A 15,926-nucleotide genomic window follows, 5' to 3' on the forward strand; every position below is an offset into this window, starting at 1 on the left:
TGTAAAAATTTTGCATTAGAAAAAATATTTTTCTTTATTTGTAGTAAATTTGGGTATAACACGAAGATCTATGAGTGTAACACGAAGATATTTGAGTGTATTGTTTAAGAATGTTCGGTATATGTGTGCTAATAAGTACTGCATAATTCAAAACTCTTCTTCTTTTTCATCATCATCATCATTTTCTTCTTTTTTTTCTTATTCATCATCATTTTCTTCTTCTTTTTTCATCATCATCATCTTTTTTTTTCTTGTTTTATCTTCTCAAATTTCTTTTTGTTTCTCTCTCTTAATAAGAATAAAACCAAAAAAATCAAATAAAGAAGAAGAAGAAACATATAATGGTACAAAATTACTTGAAAGAAGATGAACTTATATTCATTCAACTAAAAAAAAGAAAGAAATATTTTTCTGTATTTGCAGCAAATTTAGGTGTACCATGAAAATATTTGGGTGTAACACGAAGATATTTGAGTGTATTGTTTAAAAATTTTCGATGTATGTGTGCTGATAAGTTCTGCATAATTCAAAACTCTTCATCTTCCTCCTCCTCATCTTCTACTGCTTCTTCTTCTTTTATTCATCATCATCACCATCTTCTTCTTTTTTTTTTCTTATTCATCTTTTCCTTTTTATTTTACCTTTTCAAACTTCTTCTTGTTTTATTCTTTTAACAAGAATAAAAATAAAAAAAAATCAAATAAAAAAGAAGAAGAAACACATAATGCTGAAAAATTACTTGGAAGAGGATGAACTTACATTCATTCAACTAAAAAAAAGAAAGAAATAAGAAAAAAGGAAGAAGAAAAAAAATGCAGCATTAGAAGAAATATTTTTCTGTGTTTGCGGCAAATTTGGGTGTAACACGAAGATATTTGATTGTATTGTTTAAGAATTTTCGATGTATGTGTGCTAATAAGTTATGCATAATTCAAAACTCTTCCTCTTCCTCCTCCTCATCTTCTGTTGCTTCTTCTTCTTCATCTTCTTATTTCATATTCTCATAATTTTTCTTAGGAGGAAAAAATCAAACAAAGAAGAAAAAAATACATAATGTTGCAAAATCAATAGAAAGAGAAGAAAAAAATGTAGCAACAATAACAGTAATAAAAAAACGACGATAAAGATGAAACACACGAAGAAAAAGGAAGAGAAACGCAAAGAAAAAGGAGAAGAAGAAGAAGGAAGAGAAGGAGGAGGAAGAACGCGGGATACAAAATAGAACGTAATTTTCACGCACACGTTATGAAAGTAGATTTTGTTAGGTTTGGAGTTTAGGGTTTAGCAGTATTCTTATTTATTTTTGTATGGACAGGTGCAAAATCAACTTCTAATGACAAATTAAAATTATCTACATTTTTTCCCAACTAAACTATCTCCTCTACTTCTTCAAAGTAAGGGTAATGTAGTTATTTAGACTCAACTTGTATGATTTTTTAAAACGAATAATATAATTGAATATAGAATAAAATATGTTTGGTCCTTATTTTTTCTTTGGAAGGATGATGAGGTAGTGATACATATATAGATGTGGATTTGTGGCAGTTATATTGCCACAAAAATAAATATGTAGCGGCAGCGAGAATATTCATACTAAGAAAAGTGAATATTATTCCATAATAAAGTTTATATTGCTATAAAAGTAATAGGTTTCAGATGAGCGTTAAAGGCAAAGAAGAACCCTTTTCTTTGTCAACTTTTAAAGTCCATTAGGCAAAGAATTGAACTGCTGCCATTGATGATGATCTCTTCTTAGAGCATTCACGAATTCACTTCTCAGTTCTGATGAGTTCTGACTGTGCCAGCATTTGCAGAGACATTAACCGACAAACAACAATCACATTTGGACATGGTGATAAGGTTGTCACACTTCTTCACCCATTTTACTTTACTTAGAATCAACCTTTTACACACACAAAAACTTCAATTACTCTTAATGAAATAATTATTGAATTGATAAACAAATTTGCGGTAACTTCTAGAATTTAGATTGCTAAAAAATCAATTGCTTTTAGCGATGTTAGAATATACTTAATTATAAACTGTGTAATACTCATATAATTAAGAAAAAAATTATTTAAGAATCAACTTCTTCAACCAACATTAACTCAATTTTGTTCTTTTCTATCTCTTTCTATTATAAATTGGTTGGAAAATATTGTATTAAAACTTTTTAGTTACTCATTAACTTGAAAAAAAATTGATTCCATAGTTTAAAAGTGTATGTAAATTTAATAATTATAATTTTAATTAAAAATTCTATATAGTTTTCAAATAATTTATTTATAGAAAAAAAACAAAAACATATTTTTAAATAGAGTAAATATATTTAGAAATAAATATAATTTTAGTCATACCATAAAAAGTCTAATGTATACTCTATGTCCAGAAATGATCGTGAGTAGGGCTAACTCAAATCAAAAGGCTAACTCATGAGATAAGTAATGTTTTGTGCTTATAAATTTTTTAAAAATCTAAAGTAAAAAAGATGTGAGATTTGTAATAAATTAAGTTAAAATTAGAATAGATAAAATCAATTAGCTTAGAGCTGTAATTTGGCTCTAGCTAGCATTAGAGTTGTTAATCCGTAGAATAATTAGTTATTTTGTTAGCATATGTGTAATATAAAGGGTAAAATGCATATTTAAACCAAAGTGAAACTAAAATTACATAATTCATTTAAAATGAAAAATGTTACATAAATCTTCTAAGTGGACGTTTTTATGTAAACCGAATGAAATTTATTTGAATTATAAAATCTAACACTAATTTGAATTAGTGCAATTCGAATTACTAGAGAAATTGCAAATCGAAGGAGAGCAATTCGAATTATGCATGGACGAAATCTTGCACTAATTCGAATCACACCAATTCGAATTACATTCAGTTTTGAGCACATGGTAATTCGAAACAAGCTGTTTCGATTTGCCCATAGTAACTAATTCGAAGTGGGTTGATTCGAATTACCACTAAGGAGCAGTCCAAGGTAATTTGAATTGGACTCATTCGAATTACCAATGCTTACCCTATAAATATAGTTCGAGTTGAGCTCATTCGAACTACAATTTCAAACCACTATCCTACTAAATCCCAGAGAAAACACTATTCTAAAACTCCAAGGTAGCGTTCAACATTCGGATATTCCACTGATGGGGGATAACCCGGACCAACTTTATCGTTTGGATGGAGTCACTCATATAGCTGGTGTCATCAATGAAGAGGTTAGTGCGCACATTTTTTTCGAAAATATTTCATGTGTTATTTTTTTTGTTTCTTATAACGCTAGTCATTATTTAGAATTGTTAAGTTAGATAGAGTTGTTGTATTAGTGATTTATTAGTTTCTAGAGATTCAACGAAGTAATTTTTAATTTGGATAGTGATTACAAATAAATAAAAGAGTATGAGTAGTAAAGATAGTGGGGGGTGCAACTTATTTAGAGTCAGTTTTTTGTGTTAACATTAAACTTAGTCGTTAAAGAAATTTTTTTTATTAATGTTATACTATTTTTTATTACACCCAGCTTGATGCATATATGATGTATTTGAACGCGTAACATTATTTGGTTACGTACAAGTTGAATTCTTTGGATTAAGATATGCATTAGTTGATAATATTGTATAAATATGTTCCGAGATGAGAAATAATCTGATACGTTTTTTATGCAGCCCTATCGATGTATCATGAGCATGCGACGGCAGCAGGGTATGCGCCTAGACGAGAGGATTGTTCTGTACTTGCAAATAGCCCGTTTATACCATCTTGCGAGGCTGAACGAGATTTGGTTTAGGTTGAATGAGCCAATTGTTAGTGCGTTCGTGGAGCGATGGCGTCAGGAGATGCACACGTTTCATATGTCGTTCAAAGAGTGCACGATTACACTGCAGGACGTGGCGTACCAGTTAGGGCTGCCGATCGATAGACATCATGTCAGTGGTTGCCTGACAGATTTTGAGACGTACATTGAGGGTGGTCGCCTAGCTTGGGCGTGGTTCGAGGAGCTGTTGGGTGTATTGCTTCCTGCGAACTGCATCCACAAGTTCGCAGTGAAATACAGTTGGTTCCCGTAGACATTCGGAGAGCTTCCTAATGGTGCAGATGAGGCCACTGTTAGGAGGTATGTCTGGTCCTATATGATGCTGTTGGAGACTCAACTATTTGGCGACAAGTCCGGTACTCGCATTCACTTTAGGTGGCTGTCATACATAGCCAGGATTGAGGACATGGGTGGGTACAGTTAGGGAGCAGCTGCTCTCTCATGGTTATACCGGTGCATGTGCCACGTGGCGAACAGACACATGGTGAAGTTAGCCAGACCATTATAGCTGCTTCAGTCATGGATTTTCTGGCGGTTCCCTGCCTGGATTCAGACCTGCTAGACATGATACGTTTGGCTGGCTTTTGGCCTCAAGGTACTATTCTATTCAAATGAGAAAATTTGTCACAATTATTTGGTGTTAGCTTTATTTAGTGATAACCTGGATTTGGGTTGCAGTTGGTCAGGTCACAACCCTACAGCGAGTGAAAAGGGACCTTGAGTTGCGAGTTGGAGGCTCAGGATAGATCTCTTACAGGCTGGGGATGTGAGTATTTCAACCACTCCATATAGTCAAAATCTCTCTTAGATTAGCAACACTGTATATTTAACGATGACGCATCATAACTATTTCTATTCAGTCTTGGCATATGCCGCATTCACCAGAAGCCTATGTGCATCCTTGCCCTTAAAAGTCAGGGCAAAATTTGTGGCCACATGTCGAATACAGAATGCACGGCATGCAGCAGGTGGTAGCCAACCTCCGTCGGGAGCCTCAAGTTCCGCCTTGATACCGTTGTGCCGATCTGATATCACCAGAATACCCGGCTGCGGAGTCACGTCCTGGCGGAGGTGGGATGTTGGAGCTCCCGTCTTGGGCAATCACAACAAGCAACGTACCCCTGTATTTGCCGTACAGGTGGGTCCCGTCAATACTGACCAACGGCTTGCAATGTCGGATGGCCTCAATACACAGTGGAAATGTCCAAAAAAGTCGGTGAAAATAGGCTTGCGATTGGTCCACTTGCCCACCCACTCGCACAGGACTCGTCCGCAATATTACAACACTACCAGGCATTGTCATCTACACACCTAGGACCCATCATGGCAACTCATTGTATGACTCATCCCAATCTCCGTAAATCTGTGCCACGGCCTTCTGCTTAGCCAACCAAACCCTCCTATAAGTCGGTTTAAACCCGAAATGTGCCTCTGTCGCATTCAGCAGTACCTTGATACACATGGCTGCATTAGCTCTAACCGTTGGCAGTATGAAGGCCGAGATCACATGATAATCAAGACTCCTGTGATCGCTCGAGATCGATGTGGCCATACAAGTATGAGGCCCATTGTACCGTTTTACCTCCCAAATACCTCTACGCTGGCAGAGACTGAGCCTAATCAACCATATGCACCCATTGCCAAATTCTTTACACTTTCCAAAGTACTTGCGATAATCGGACTCCACCACTTTATATTGTACCCCGCATCGGATGCTATAGGTCTTCACACTTAACACGGCCTCCTCTTTGTCCTGAAACTGCTGACCAACCTGAAACTCTGCTATACCTCTGGTACCCTGTGTATCTCTGACACCAAATCCAACAGGTTCGCCAGTAATCCCCCGCTGTCTCATGGCATCTATGTCTAAAGTTAAAAACTGGGGGGGGGTACTGCTGAGTCCCTGAGCTGGATGCTCCGTCAGCCCCAGCTGGATTACTCGTTGCTATGTCATCACCGCTATCATCGACAATGATGTCCGACTCCACATCATCATAAGTCATCATCATCCCGCAATACATCGTCTATACCATCCGGTGTCCCACTCTATAATGAAACTGGCGTCGTATCAATAATACCAACTTCTCTGTCACCACTGCAGTTGAGATCAGCTGCGAAGGACAGGGAGGCAACCACCATTGCCCGAAGTGCAATCACAGGCATGGATGAAGAGGCACCAACAGGCCTCGAACTAGAACAGGCTGCTGTTGCTGGAGCTTGGGGATTCCAGTTCGAACCACCTGAACTAGAGACCACATCTACAAGCTTGGCCAACAGCTCAAGTGTCCTAACCTTAGGAAACTGCCGACGACAATGGAACAGAACCTTCAAATCCTCGTCACTCCCTATGACAAACGAATCGTATTTCACATCATCTCGCAAAACTGAAATCAAAATGCAATAGAATAACTTCTCAACTTGTTTCACGCCTTGCAACCCCAGTTTTTGTACTATAGAATTCAGGAACTCAGCGAAACTCGTTGTAGGTTTTAGAAAAATACTGAGGGGATCCTTATCAGTAAACTTAATACCAGAGCGTGTTTTTTTCTTAATCGACCCTCTATAGTGCACCAACACTAAAAAACTCTCCTCACTAGCCATTGTGTTTCACTCTCATGGGAGAAATTTACATTCACGTCATATTTATATACGTTGGGGCCTAAATAAATCGAATTTACCTAGTTTGATTTACATATTCTTGGTAATTCGAATCAGTCAAATTCGAATTATATAAGGACATTTATAAGTGTAAATTGAAACAGGTTATTTCGAATTACTAGGGACGTCCTTGCATGCATAATTCGTAGTCAAATTCGATTTGTGTATATCACTATTAATTCGAATTTGCTTTATTCGAATTTGTGTTGGATTCTGCAATTCGAATGAAACTCATTCGATTTACATAAAAATATTCTTTTGAGAGATTCATATATTTTTTTTTTGGTTGATTAAGGTAATATTTACCTCCATTTGATTTAAATATGCATTTTACCCTAATATAAATACTCTTAGATAACAGTAACGCATAATATATATTCACTGTGATGATTAATCATGAATTAGATCACACACCTTTATCTAAATAATTCTCTTTACATGTTCTTCATTTTTTTTTCATAATTCTGCTGACTCTCTTTCTTCTTAATAATTTACAAGCTTGTTGGGATGCTAGTATACAAAACAAGAAAATATTAATAAAAAAATTTAATTATATAATTTATTGGAAAGATCAATATTATATTTATTTGATATTAAATTATGAATTCTACATTGAGCAAATAAGCAAGCTCAATTATTTGGTGTTTAATTTTTTTATTTTTTAAGTATTAATATATTTTATATAACACAATAAATGTAAAAACAATTATAATTTAATAATTAAAGAGTATTATTTAACAAATATAACTTTAAAACATTTTTCCAACTACTATGCATGAGAGACAATATGAGAGAGACTACTAATAACAATGTGAGAGAGACCAAAGTAATTACTCTAAATACTACTAACTTTAGAAAATCTAAATCCTACTCCAAATACTTAGATTTTTTATTATAATTATGTATATTAATTTTATTTGTTAAATAAATATAATAATATCAAATAAGCAGACAAATATTTTTTTAATTTTTTATGTATGTAATAAATTATAGATAATAAAAGTATGTATATATAGGTATATAAACTATAGATAATGAAATGGTCAAAGTCAAAGGACATTCCTAATCCAAAAGAGAGCACGTATTAGTTTGGTTGGTTTTTTTAGTGAAAAAAAAAGTAATTTTTTTAATAAAATATTTTTATTAAAAAATAAATTATTTGTTTTTTTATAAAGTTAATAATATTTTATTTTTAAAAAATAAAAATAAAAAATATTTTTAATACTTCATTTTTTTAAAAAAATATATCTAAATATAAAATAATTTTTATTTGTTAAAATATTTTTTTTTTAAAAATAAAAAATAAGCATCTTTTCAAAAGCTAATCTACACTAACCCGTCACATCAATGTGTAAAATGTAAATAGTTTACAATTACGTTACAATAGTGGCATTAATCAATGGAACGAACGTACAATTCACTCAGTGATAGGTAGTTATTTTTTTTTAAATAAACAAATCCACGGTGAAATAATATATAATGATTAATGGACAATAATTTTGGAAGGAGGCTCGAGAACATGTTTGTGAATAGAGCAAGAAGGAGAAGAACATGTTTGAGGGTGGATTTGGAAATTCAGAAATTAATTAAACCCTTTCTCTTTCAGATTCTTTCCATTCAACCAAACAAAGCTTTAATTCGCTTGGTTCATGTAGATCTGTAGGTTCAAAAAACTCACTACAATTGGTGACAAATAAACACACATAGACTAATATCAAATAGATTTGTTATGACGGTTTTATTTTTTTATGCATTTTTTTTAACAATAAAGCAACTCCTTATTGCAATTGTTTAGGAGATTTTTTCCTCTTCTAACCAAATAACCATTCAGCCCCACATTTATTTAACCTTAGATCTAAAAGAAAAAAAGAGCACAGTTAAAAAAATGTTAAAAAGTTAAAATGGTCCACAAATTTTTTTTTTTTTTGTCAAATTGGTTTAATAAAAAGAATAAATGTCTCAAACTGGTTTATAAAAGATATAATCGTGACTAGGGGTGACAAATGGACCGAAACCTACCAGCCCAACCCGTGTAACCCACTAAAAAAGGCGGGCTAACCTGAAAATTTCAGACCGCCAAATTTAAAAAGCCCGCCTAACCCCCACCATCTAATCCGTGGATTTCGGCGAGACGGGCGGGCCAAGCAGTTTTTTTGTCAGGCTTTTTTTTTACAATTTTCTATGATGTTATTAATCTACAAGAGGATGAACATGATAATTGAAGATGTTTTAAGTTATATTTTAGATTATGTTTTATATTTGATTGATTATAAACTTGAATATGTTTAATTATATGTTTTGGATAATGTTTGTTTTGCTTTGGACAATGTTGATTTTATTATTTTGTTTCAAAAAACTTGGTTTATGATTATGTTTATTACATATTTATAATTATAAAGACTTTAATGTTTAAGAATTTAGAAATTATAATTTTTTTGTCTTTAAAAATTATAAATTTATTGAAATAACTATAAAATTATATATATTGTTTAATATTTAATGGCTTATTAAAAAAAAGAGATTTTAAGCCCACCAACCCGTCGGAGGCAGAGGAGAAATTCAGGACCGCCTCACTAGGAGGGATGGGGGGCCAATCTGCCAGATAACGAGCTTTTAGCTAGATGGAACGGGCTTTCCCATTTGTCACCCCTAATCGTGATTGAGTCACATCAGTTCTTAAGTAATAACAATTAAGAAAATGATTAATTTAAGGAGAATATTTACATGATGACAATTTCACGTAAAGATGACATTGTGAATTATTAAAAAGTTTAGTCAAATATATCAAACTATCTAATAACTCACAATGTTATTTTCATGTGAAGATGTTATCATAGGAATTAGGCATGGCAAAAATCCCCGGCAGGGCAGATACTTGCGGAGATTTACCCGTTAGGGAGCAGATATGGGGACGATTTTTTACCTGCGGGGACGGGAGACAAGTCCCCGTGTAATAAATGGGGCGGGAGCAGGGATAGAGATCCCCACCCCGTGGGAGCCCGTTAAATACCCGTATATATGAAAAGCCTAAACTACCCTTACTATATATATAACATTATTCAATAACCCTAGTCGTCACTCCTCATTCCCTAAATTGAAACTCTTCACTCTTCAAAGTTCATACTCTTCACCCTCAGCCTCTCCTCTCCTCTCCTCTGAGTCCTCTCACAAACGCATGCATGGTCACCATCGCTGAGCGCCACCTCCCAACCCCTCACCGCCACCTCCCACCCCCTCAGTCCTTCATCGCCACCTGTCGAGGTCACCGTCACGCTCACCACAGCAGGGAGTGCGTCTTCGCGTTCAGTTCATCTTCGTGTCGGAGCCTCGCCGCGTCTTTTCATCGTCTGCTACCTCCTACTCCTCACCGCCAAAATCCTTCCCTCTTACTCTCGAGGTTACTGATTACCGAGGTAGCAGCGTTGCGTTAGAGACTCTTCGCCATCTTCGTGTTTTGTCATCTTCGCATCAGGGCCTCTTCGCCATCAGAGCGTGTTCGTCGTCCAGCAAGAATGTCAACCTCTTCCTTGTCTTTGTGTCAGAGTCTCTTTAAAGTGATTTTGATTCTGTTAGTTCTAACTTATATTTCTAATTCTGATTATTGTGATTTTGATTATGTTCTTATTATTGGGGTATTGATTATGTTAATTATTTGCTGTGATTTTGATTCTGTTAACCCTAATTTATATTTCTGATTCTGATTGTTGTGATATTGATTATGTTAATTATTTGCTGTGATTTTGATTCTATTAATCTTAATTATATTTCTGATTCTGATTGCTATGATTTTGATCGTATTTCTCAAAAAAACTTCTCTTTTTTCAATTTTTTCATTTTTGTTTAAAAATCTGCGGAGATCAGCGAATATCCAAGTCCCCGATGGATACGAAGTCTCCGTTACCCATCGTGGGGATTGGTGCAGAATTTATAACCACAAACTAACCGGCAAGTGCACCGGGTCGTACCAAGTAATACCTCAGGTGAGTGAGGGTCGATCCCACGAGGATTGATGGATTAAGCAATAACGGTTAAGTGATTTACTTAGTTAGACAAACAGAAAAGAGTGTTTGAGTGTTCAAAAATATTAACAGTAATTTTAGAATATTAGAAAGCAAGCAGTAAACAAGTTGTGAATAATATGTAGAGAAACAGTTAAGGCTTCAAAAATATCTATCTTCCGGATTGACTTTTCTTACTAACTATTTTAATCATGCAATATTCAATTCATGGCAAACTATATATGACTAAGGCCTAATTCCTTAGACCTTCTTAGTATACTCTAACTTTCATCAACCGCCAATTTCTTGGTCACTTAATTCCAATTAGAGGATGGAGTTCAATTCTAGTTTATGTGCCACAGAAACTCTAATTACCCAAATATAAAAGGATTATATGTCACGTATCCCGTTAAGTCCAGATACTTAGAAGTTTAGGAGAAATTATTTTCAAGATGTTGTTCAAGTAAAGAGTTTTTTCAAGTTATACAAGAACTCAATTAGAACAAGGATCATACTTCTGTTCCACCCAGATTCATAAGATAAAGAACGAAAACAATTCTTGAAATAGAAATCAATACATGAATTAAAATAGAAAAATAATAGTATCAATCCGTACAATAGATAGAGCTCCTAACCTTAACAGTGGAGGTTTAGTTGCTCATGATGTAAAGAGAAAAACTAGGATTTATGGTAAACTGTAAATTCGGCTGAGATGGAATGAAAAGTGGAATAATGTTCGACTCCTCCCCCTCCCAGAAGAGAAGTTTCTTTTTCCTTTTATATCTAATCCTAATTAATTTAAAATCTATTTTCTAAAACTAAAATAATATCTTTTCCTATTTCTAAAAATTAAATTTTAAATCAGAATTAAAAATCAGCGTTTTCTGCGTTTTCTGCACGTGGCGCATGTCACGGGTACGCGTCAGTCACGCGTACGCGTCGATGGTCTTCTTCGCGTGTCACGCGTACAAGTCAGGTACGCGCACGTGTCGCTGAGCAAATCTCCAAATCACGCGCACGCGTTGCTCCTCGCTGGTCATCTCCTTTAATTCTTGTGCTGATTCCATTTGTGCAAGCTTCCTCTCCATCCTCTAAGTCATTCCTGCCCTATATAGCCTTCTTCTCTTTTTTTGCGGAAGCTCCATCAAATCCAACCGAATTCTACCTAAAATAAACAGAATTGTACAAGACTCAAAGTAGCATCCATAGTGGCTAAAATATAATTAATTCTTGATTAAACTCAACAAATTAAATGCAAATTTACTAGGAAAAGATAGGAAAGATGCTCACGCATCGCAACACCAAACTTGAATTGTTGCTTGTCCTCAAGCAACTAAATCTAATACAAGGTTAAGATGTGAATTTGCATGAGAAGTGAGAGTTCAATTATGCTCATGTCTCTTCTTAAAGTGGGATTTATCTATTGCAATTCTGAACAGTTTTGGCATCTCACTTTCCTTTGAGTCAGAAGAATGTCAATGTCATTCGGAATTAGAATCCGGATCATATTATGAATTCTCTTATCTTTATATTTCAATTAAATCCTTGAACACAGCGGATATCCCTTAATTCTCAATTAACTGGTGCCTTGCACCTTGAGTCTAGCCGTGACTTTAAATGTTTTGTCTCAAGCTTCACTTGACACAAAAACACCACAAGCACTTAACTGGAGAACTCTCTTCAAGTTCTGATTTTTCTTTCAGTTACTCCCAGACAGTGGTGCTCAAAGCCTTTGGCATACTCTACTAATTGCAGTTGATCTTGACTCTAAATGTTCTGTCTCAAGGATTACTTGACACAAGAACACCACAAGCATATGACTAGGGAAACAACTCTTTGAGCTTTTAATCATGCCTGACCTCCCTAGTCATTGATGCTCAGAGCCTTGGACCTTGCTTTTATATCCTCTTTTTTCTCTTTGTTTTTTCTTTGCTGTTTCTTTTGCTTCAAGGATCAACTTTTACAAATTTCAGAAAATTCATAATAGTTCTCTAAACTCCTTTTCCTTATACATCAACAGTCTTTGATTCAAATTCAACATGCACGGTTTATGTCATGCATTCAGAATCACAAAGAATACCACCACATTTGATTAAATGAGACTACTCTAAAAAAATAAACTCAATTTCTCATGCATTACATCTTTTTCTTCTTTTTCTTTTGGATTCAAACTCAGTGAGCAATACATGAGACACTTTTCAGAATTAAACGAATAACAGAATAAAAATAACTAATTTACTAGAACCTAGGAATTGAAATAACAAAGGATCATGGAGAAATCAAGTAAAATAGCAGAAAACAGGAATATAACATAATAAGAACGGGAGAAAATATAGAATGAAAGGAACTCAACCACCTCCGTTATCCTAGTGGCCGTCTCATTCTTCAGACTGTGCTCCTCCGTGAAGATGATTTGCCTCCCTTTGGTGCCATTAAAATAAACAGAAAAGCCACAAGCGAAGCGACAACACCAAACTTAAAGGTTTGCTTGTCCTCAAGCAAAGAAGAACTGAAAACAAAAACAAATAGTATCATGAAAGAAGAATAAAAGGATAAAAGAACAAGAGAGAATTAGGATTGGGGGTGGATGATTTGAAATCAGGCGTTGTGTTAAGGTTAGGAGCTCTGTCTATTGTATGGATTGATACTATTATTTTTCTATTTTAATTCATGTACTGATTTCTATTTCAAGAATTGTTTTCGTTCTTTATCTCATGAATTTGGGTGGAACGGAAGTATGACCCTCTTTCTAATTGAGTTCTTGTATAACTTGGAAAAGCTCTTTACTTGAACAACAGCTTGAAAATAATTTCTCCTAAATTCTAATTATCTGGACTTAACGGGATACGTGACATATAATCCTCTTATATTTGGATAATTAGGATTTTTGTGGCATAATAACTAGAATTAAACTTCACCCCCTAATTGGAATTAATTGACCAAGGAATTGGCGGTTGATAAAAGTTAGAGGAGACTAGAAAGGTCTAAGGAATTAGGGTCTAGTCACATATAGTTTTCCATGAATTAAATCTTACATGATTAAAATAAATTAATAAGAAAAGTCAATCCGGAAAATAGATAACTCTGAAGCCTTAACTGCCTTCTCCATATTTTATTCCCAACTTATTTACTTGCCTGTCTTCTGATATTCTAAATTACTGTTTAATGCTTTTGAACTCTCAAACACTATTTTCTGTTTGTCTGACTAAGCCAATCACTCAATCATTGTTGCTTGATCCATCAATCCTCGTGGGATCGACCCTCACTCACCTGAGGTATTATTTGGTACGACCCGGTGCACTTGCCGGTTAGTTTGTGGTTATAAATTTTGCACCAAGTTTTTAATCATGCAAGATTTAATTCATGGCAAACTATATGTGACTAGACCCTAATTCCTTAGACCTTTCTAGTCTCCTCTAACTTTCATCAACGGCGCCAAAAGCTTGGTGCAGAATTTATAACCACAAACTAACCGGCAAGTGCACCGGGTCGTACCAAGTAATACCTCAGGTGAGTGAGGATTGATCCTACGAGGATTGCTGGATTAAGCAACAACGGTTAAGTGATTTACTTAGTTAGACAAACAAAAAAGAGTGTTTGAGTGTTCAAAAGCATTAACAGTAATTTTAGAATATTAAAAAGCAAGCAGTAAACAAGTTGTGAATAATATGTAGAGAAACAGTTAAGGCTTCAGATATATCTATCTTCTGGATTGACTTTTCTTACTAACTATTTTAATCATGCAAGATTCAATTCATGACAAACTATATATGACTAAGCCCTAATTCCTTAGACCTTCTTAGTCTACTCTAACTTTCATCAACCGCCAATTTCTTGGTCACTTAATTCCAATTAGAGGATGAAGTTAAATTCTAGTTTATGTGCCACAGAAACTCTAATTACCCAAATATAAAAGGATTGTATGTCATGTATCCCGTTAAGTCCAGATAATTAGAAGTTTAGGAGAAATTGTTTTCAAGCTGTTGTTCAAGTAAAGAGCTTTTCCAAGTTATACAAGAACTCAATTAGAATAAGGGTCATATTTCCATTCCACCCAAATTCATAAGATAAAGAACGAAAACAATTCTTGAAATAGAAATCAACACATGAATTAAAATAGAAAAATAATAGTATCAATCCATACAATAGACAGAGTTCCTAACCTTAACAGTGGAAGTTTAGTTGCTCATGATGCAGAGAGAAAAACTAGGATTCATGGTAAACTGTCAATTCGGCTGAGATGGAATGAAAAGTGGAATAATGTTTGACTCCCCCCTTCCCAGAAGAGAAGTTTTTTTTTCCTTTTATATCTAATCCTAATTAATTTAAAATCTATTTTCTAAAACTAAAATAATATCTTTTCCTATTTTCTAAAAATTAAAGTTTAAATCAGAATTAAAAATCAACGTTTTCTGCACGTGGTGCATGTCACGCGCACACGTCGCTTCTCGCTGGTCATCTCCTTTAATTCTTGTGCTGATTCCATTTGTGCAAGCTTCCTCTCCATCCTCTAAGCCATTCCTGCCTTATATAGCCTTCTTCTCTTTTTCTGCGGAAGCTCCATCAAATCCAACCGAATGCTACCTAAAATAAACAGAATTGCACAAGACTCAAAGTAGCATCCATAGTGGCTAAAAGATAATTAATTCTTGATTAAACTTAACAAATTAAATGCAAATTCAATAGGAAAAGATAGAAAAGATGCTCACACATCAGAAATGGGACAGAGACAGGGACAGAGACAGGTAATGGAGGTGGGGGCGGGGCGGGGGCATGTCCCCACCCCATGGGAATCCGTTGCCATCCCTAATAGGAATATCCATCTTAATTTAATTTATTATTATCATTATTATTTTTTGTCAGATAAATTGGAGAGTTCTCGCCTACACTACACATTCACACACCCAATACTTAAGGGTTTCGATCCACTATTTTTTTTGTGACTGAACATAACACAAAAAAAAAGACCTAAGAAAAAGAGTAGTACTCCTCTCTAATAATAATGTCTAAATTATTAGGAGGAAGTAACCACTCTAGATACACCTGCTTGTTTAAAACAGCAGTCTTAGCCATTAAATCAGCCGCTCTGTTTGCTGTTCGCTGGATGTGCACTAAAATAGCTGTCCAATTGCGCTGGAGCATCTCTTTGATTTTGTCAAGTAGATCAGAGTCATTCCTAATCATGCTGGTTGTGCCTCGCGAAACAAGAAGAAACGCATCAAGATTATCAGTTTCACATATGACCTCTTTGCACTCGCAATCCCAAGCCATAACAAGCCCTCTCCAAATAGCATAAAGCTCACAATAGAGAACACTAGAAAGAGGTATACTGGCAGAACAACCTTTTATCCAAATTCCCATGCTGTCTCTAATAATACATCCAAAGCCAGCTAATTGCTCATTTTCAAAAACGCTTGCATCGCAGTTCACTTTACAGACATTCATTGGAGGTG

General features: G+C 34.8%; 2 protein-coding genes across 4 annotated transcripts in view; one reads left to right on the forward strand and one right to left on the reverse strand.

Annotated features, from left to right (window-relative positions):
* The window catches only part of LOC112785279 (agamous-like MADS-box protein AP1), a 247,152-nt gene that overhangs the window by 11,265 nt on the left and 219,961 nt on the right, over positions 1–15,926 (reverse strand). The window lies entirely within an intron of this gene.
* On the forward strand, positions 2,335–4,704 carry LOC112786351 (protein MAIN-LIKE 2-like). Its single transcript, XM_025829740.2, has 3 exons — positions 2,335–3,221; positions 3,669–4,412; positions 4,496–4,704. Exons 1-2 carry the CDS (start codon positions 3,150–3,152, stop codon positions 4,068–4,070), a joined length of 474 nt encoding a protein of 157 aa, XP_025685525.1. The 5' UTR covers positions 2,335–3,149; the 3' UTR covers positions 4,071–4,412; positions 4,496–4,704.

Source organism: Arachis hypogaea, chromosome 20, assembly GCF_003086295.3.
Source record: "Arachis hypogaea cultivar Tifrunner chromosome 20, arahy.Tifrunner.gnm2.J5K5, whole genome shotgun sequence".
Taxonomy (NCBI): domain Eukaryota; kingdom Viridiplantae; phylum Streptophyta; class Magnoliopsida; order Fabales; family Fabaceae; genus Arachis; species Arachis hypogaea.

Bases quoted from the DNA above. Each gene is read 5' to 3' on its own strand.
- LOC112786351 (XM_025829740.2), top strand. From the start codon at position 3,150: ATGGGGGATAACCCGGACCAACTTTATCGTTTGGATGGAGTCACTCAT. The intron at 3,222-3,668 runs GTTAGTGCGCAC...TTTTTTATGCAG, and splicing joins CTGGTGTCATCAATGAAGAG to CCCTATCGATGTATCATGAG.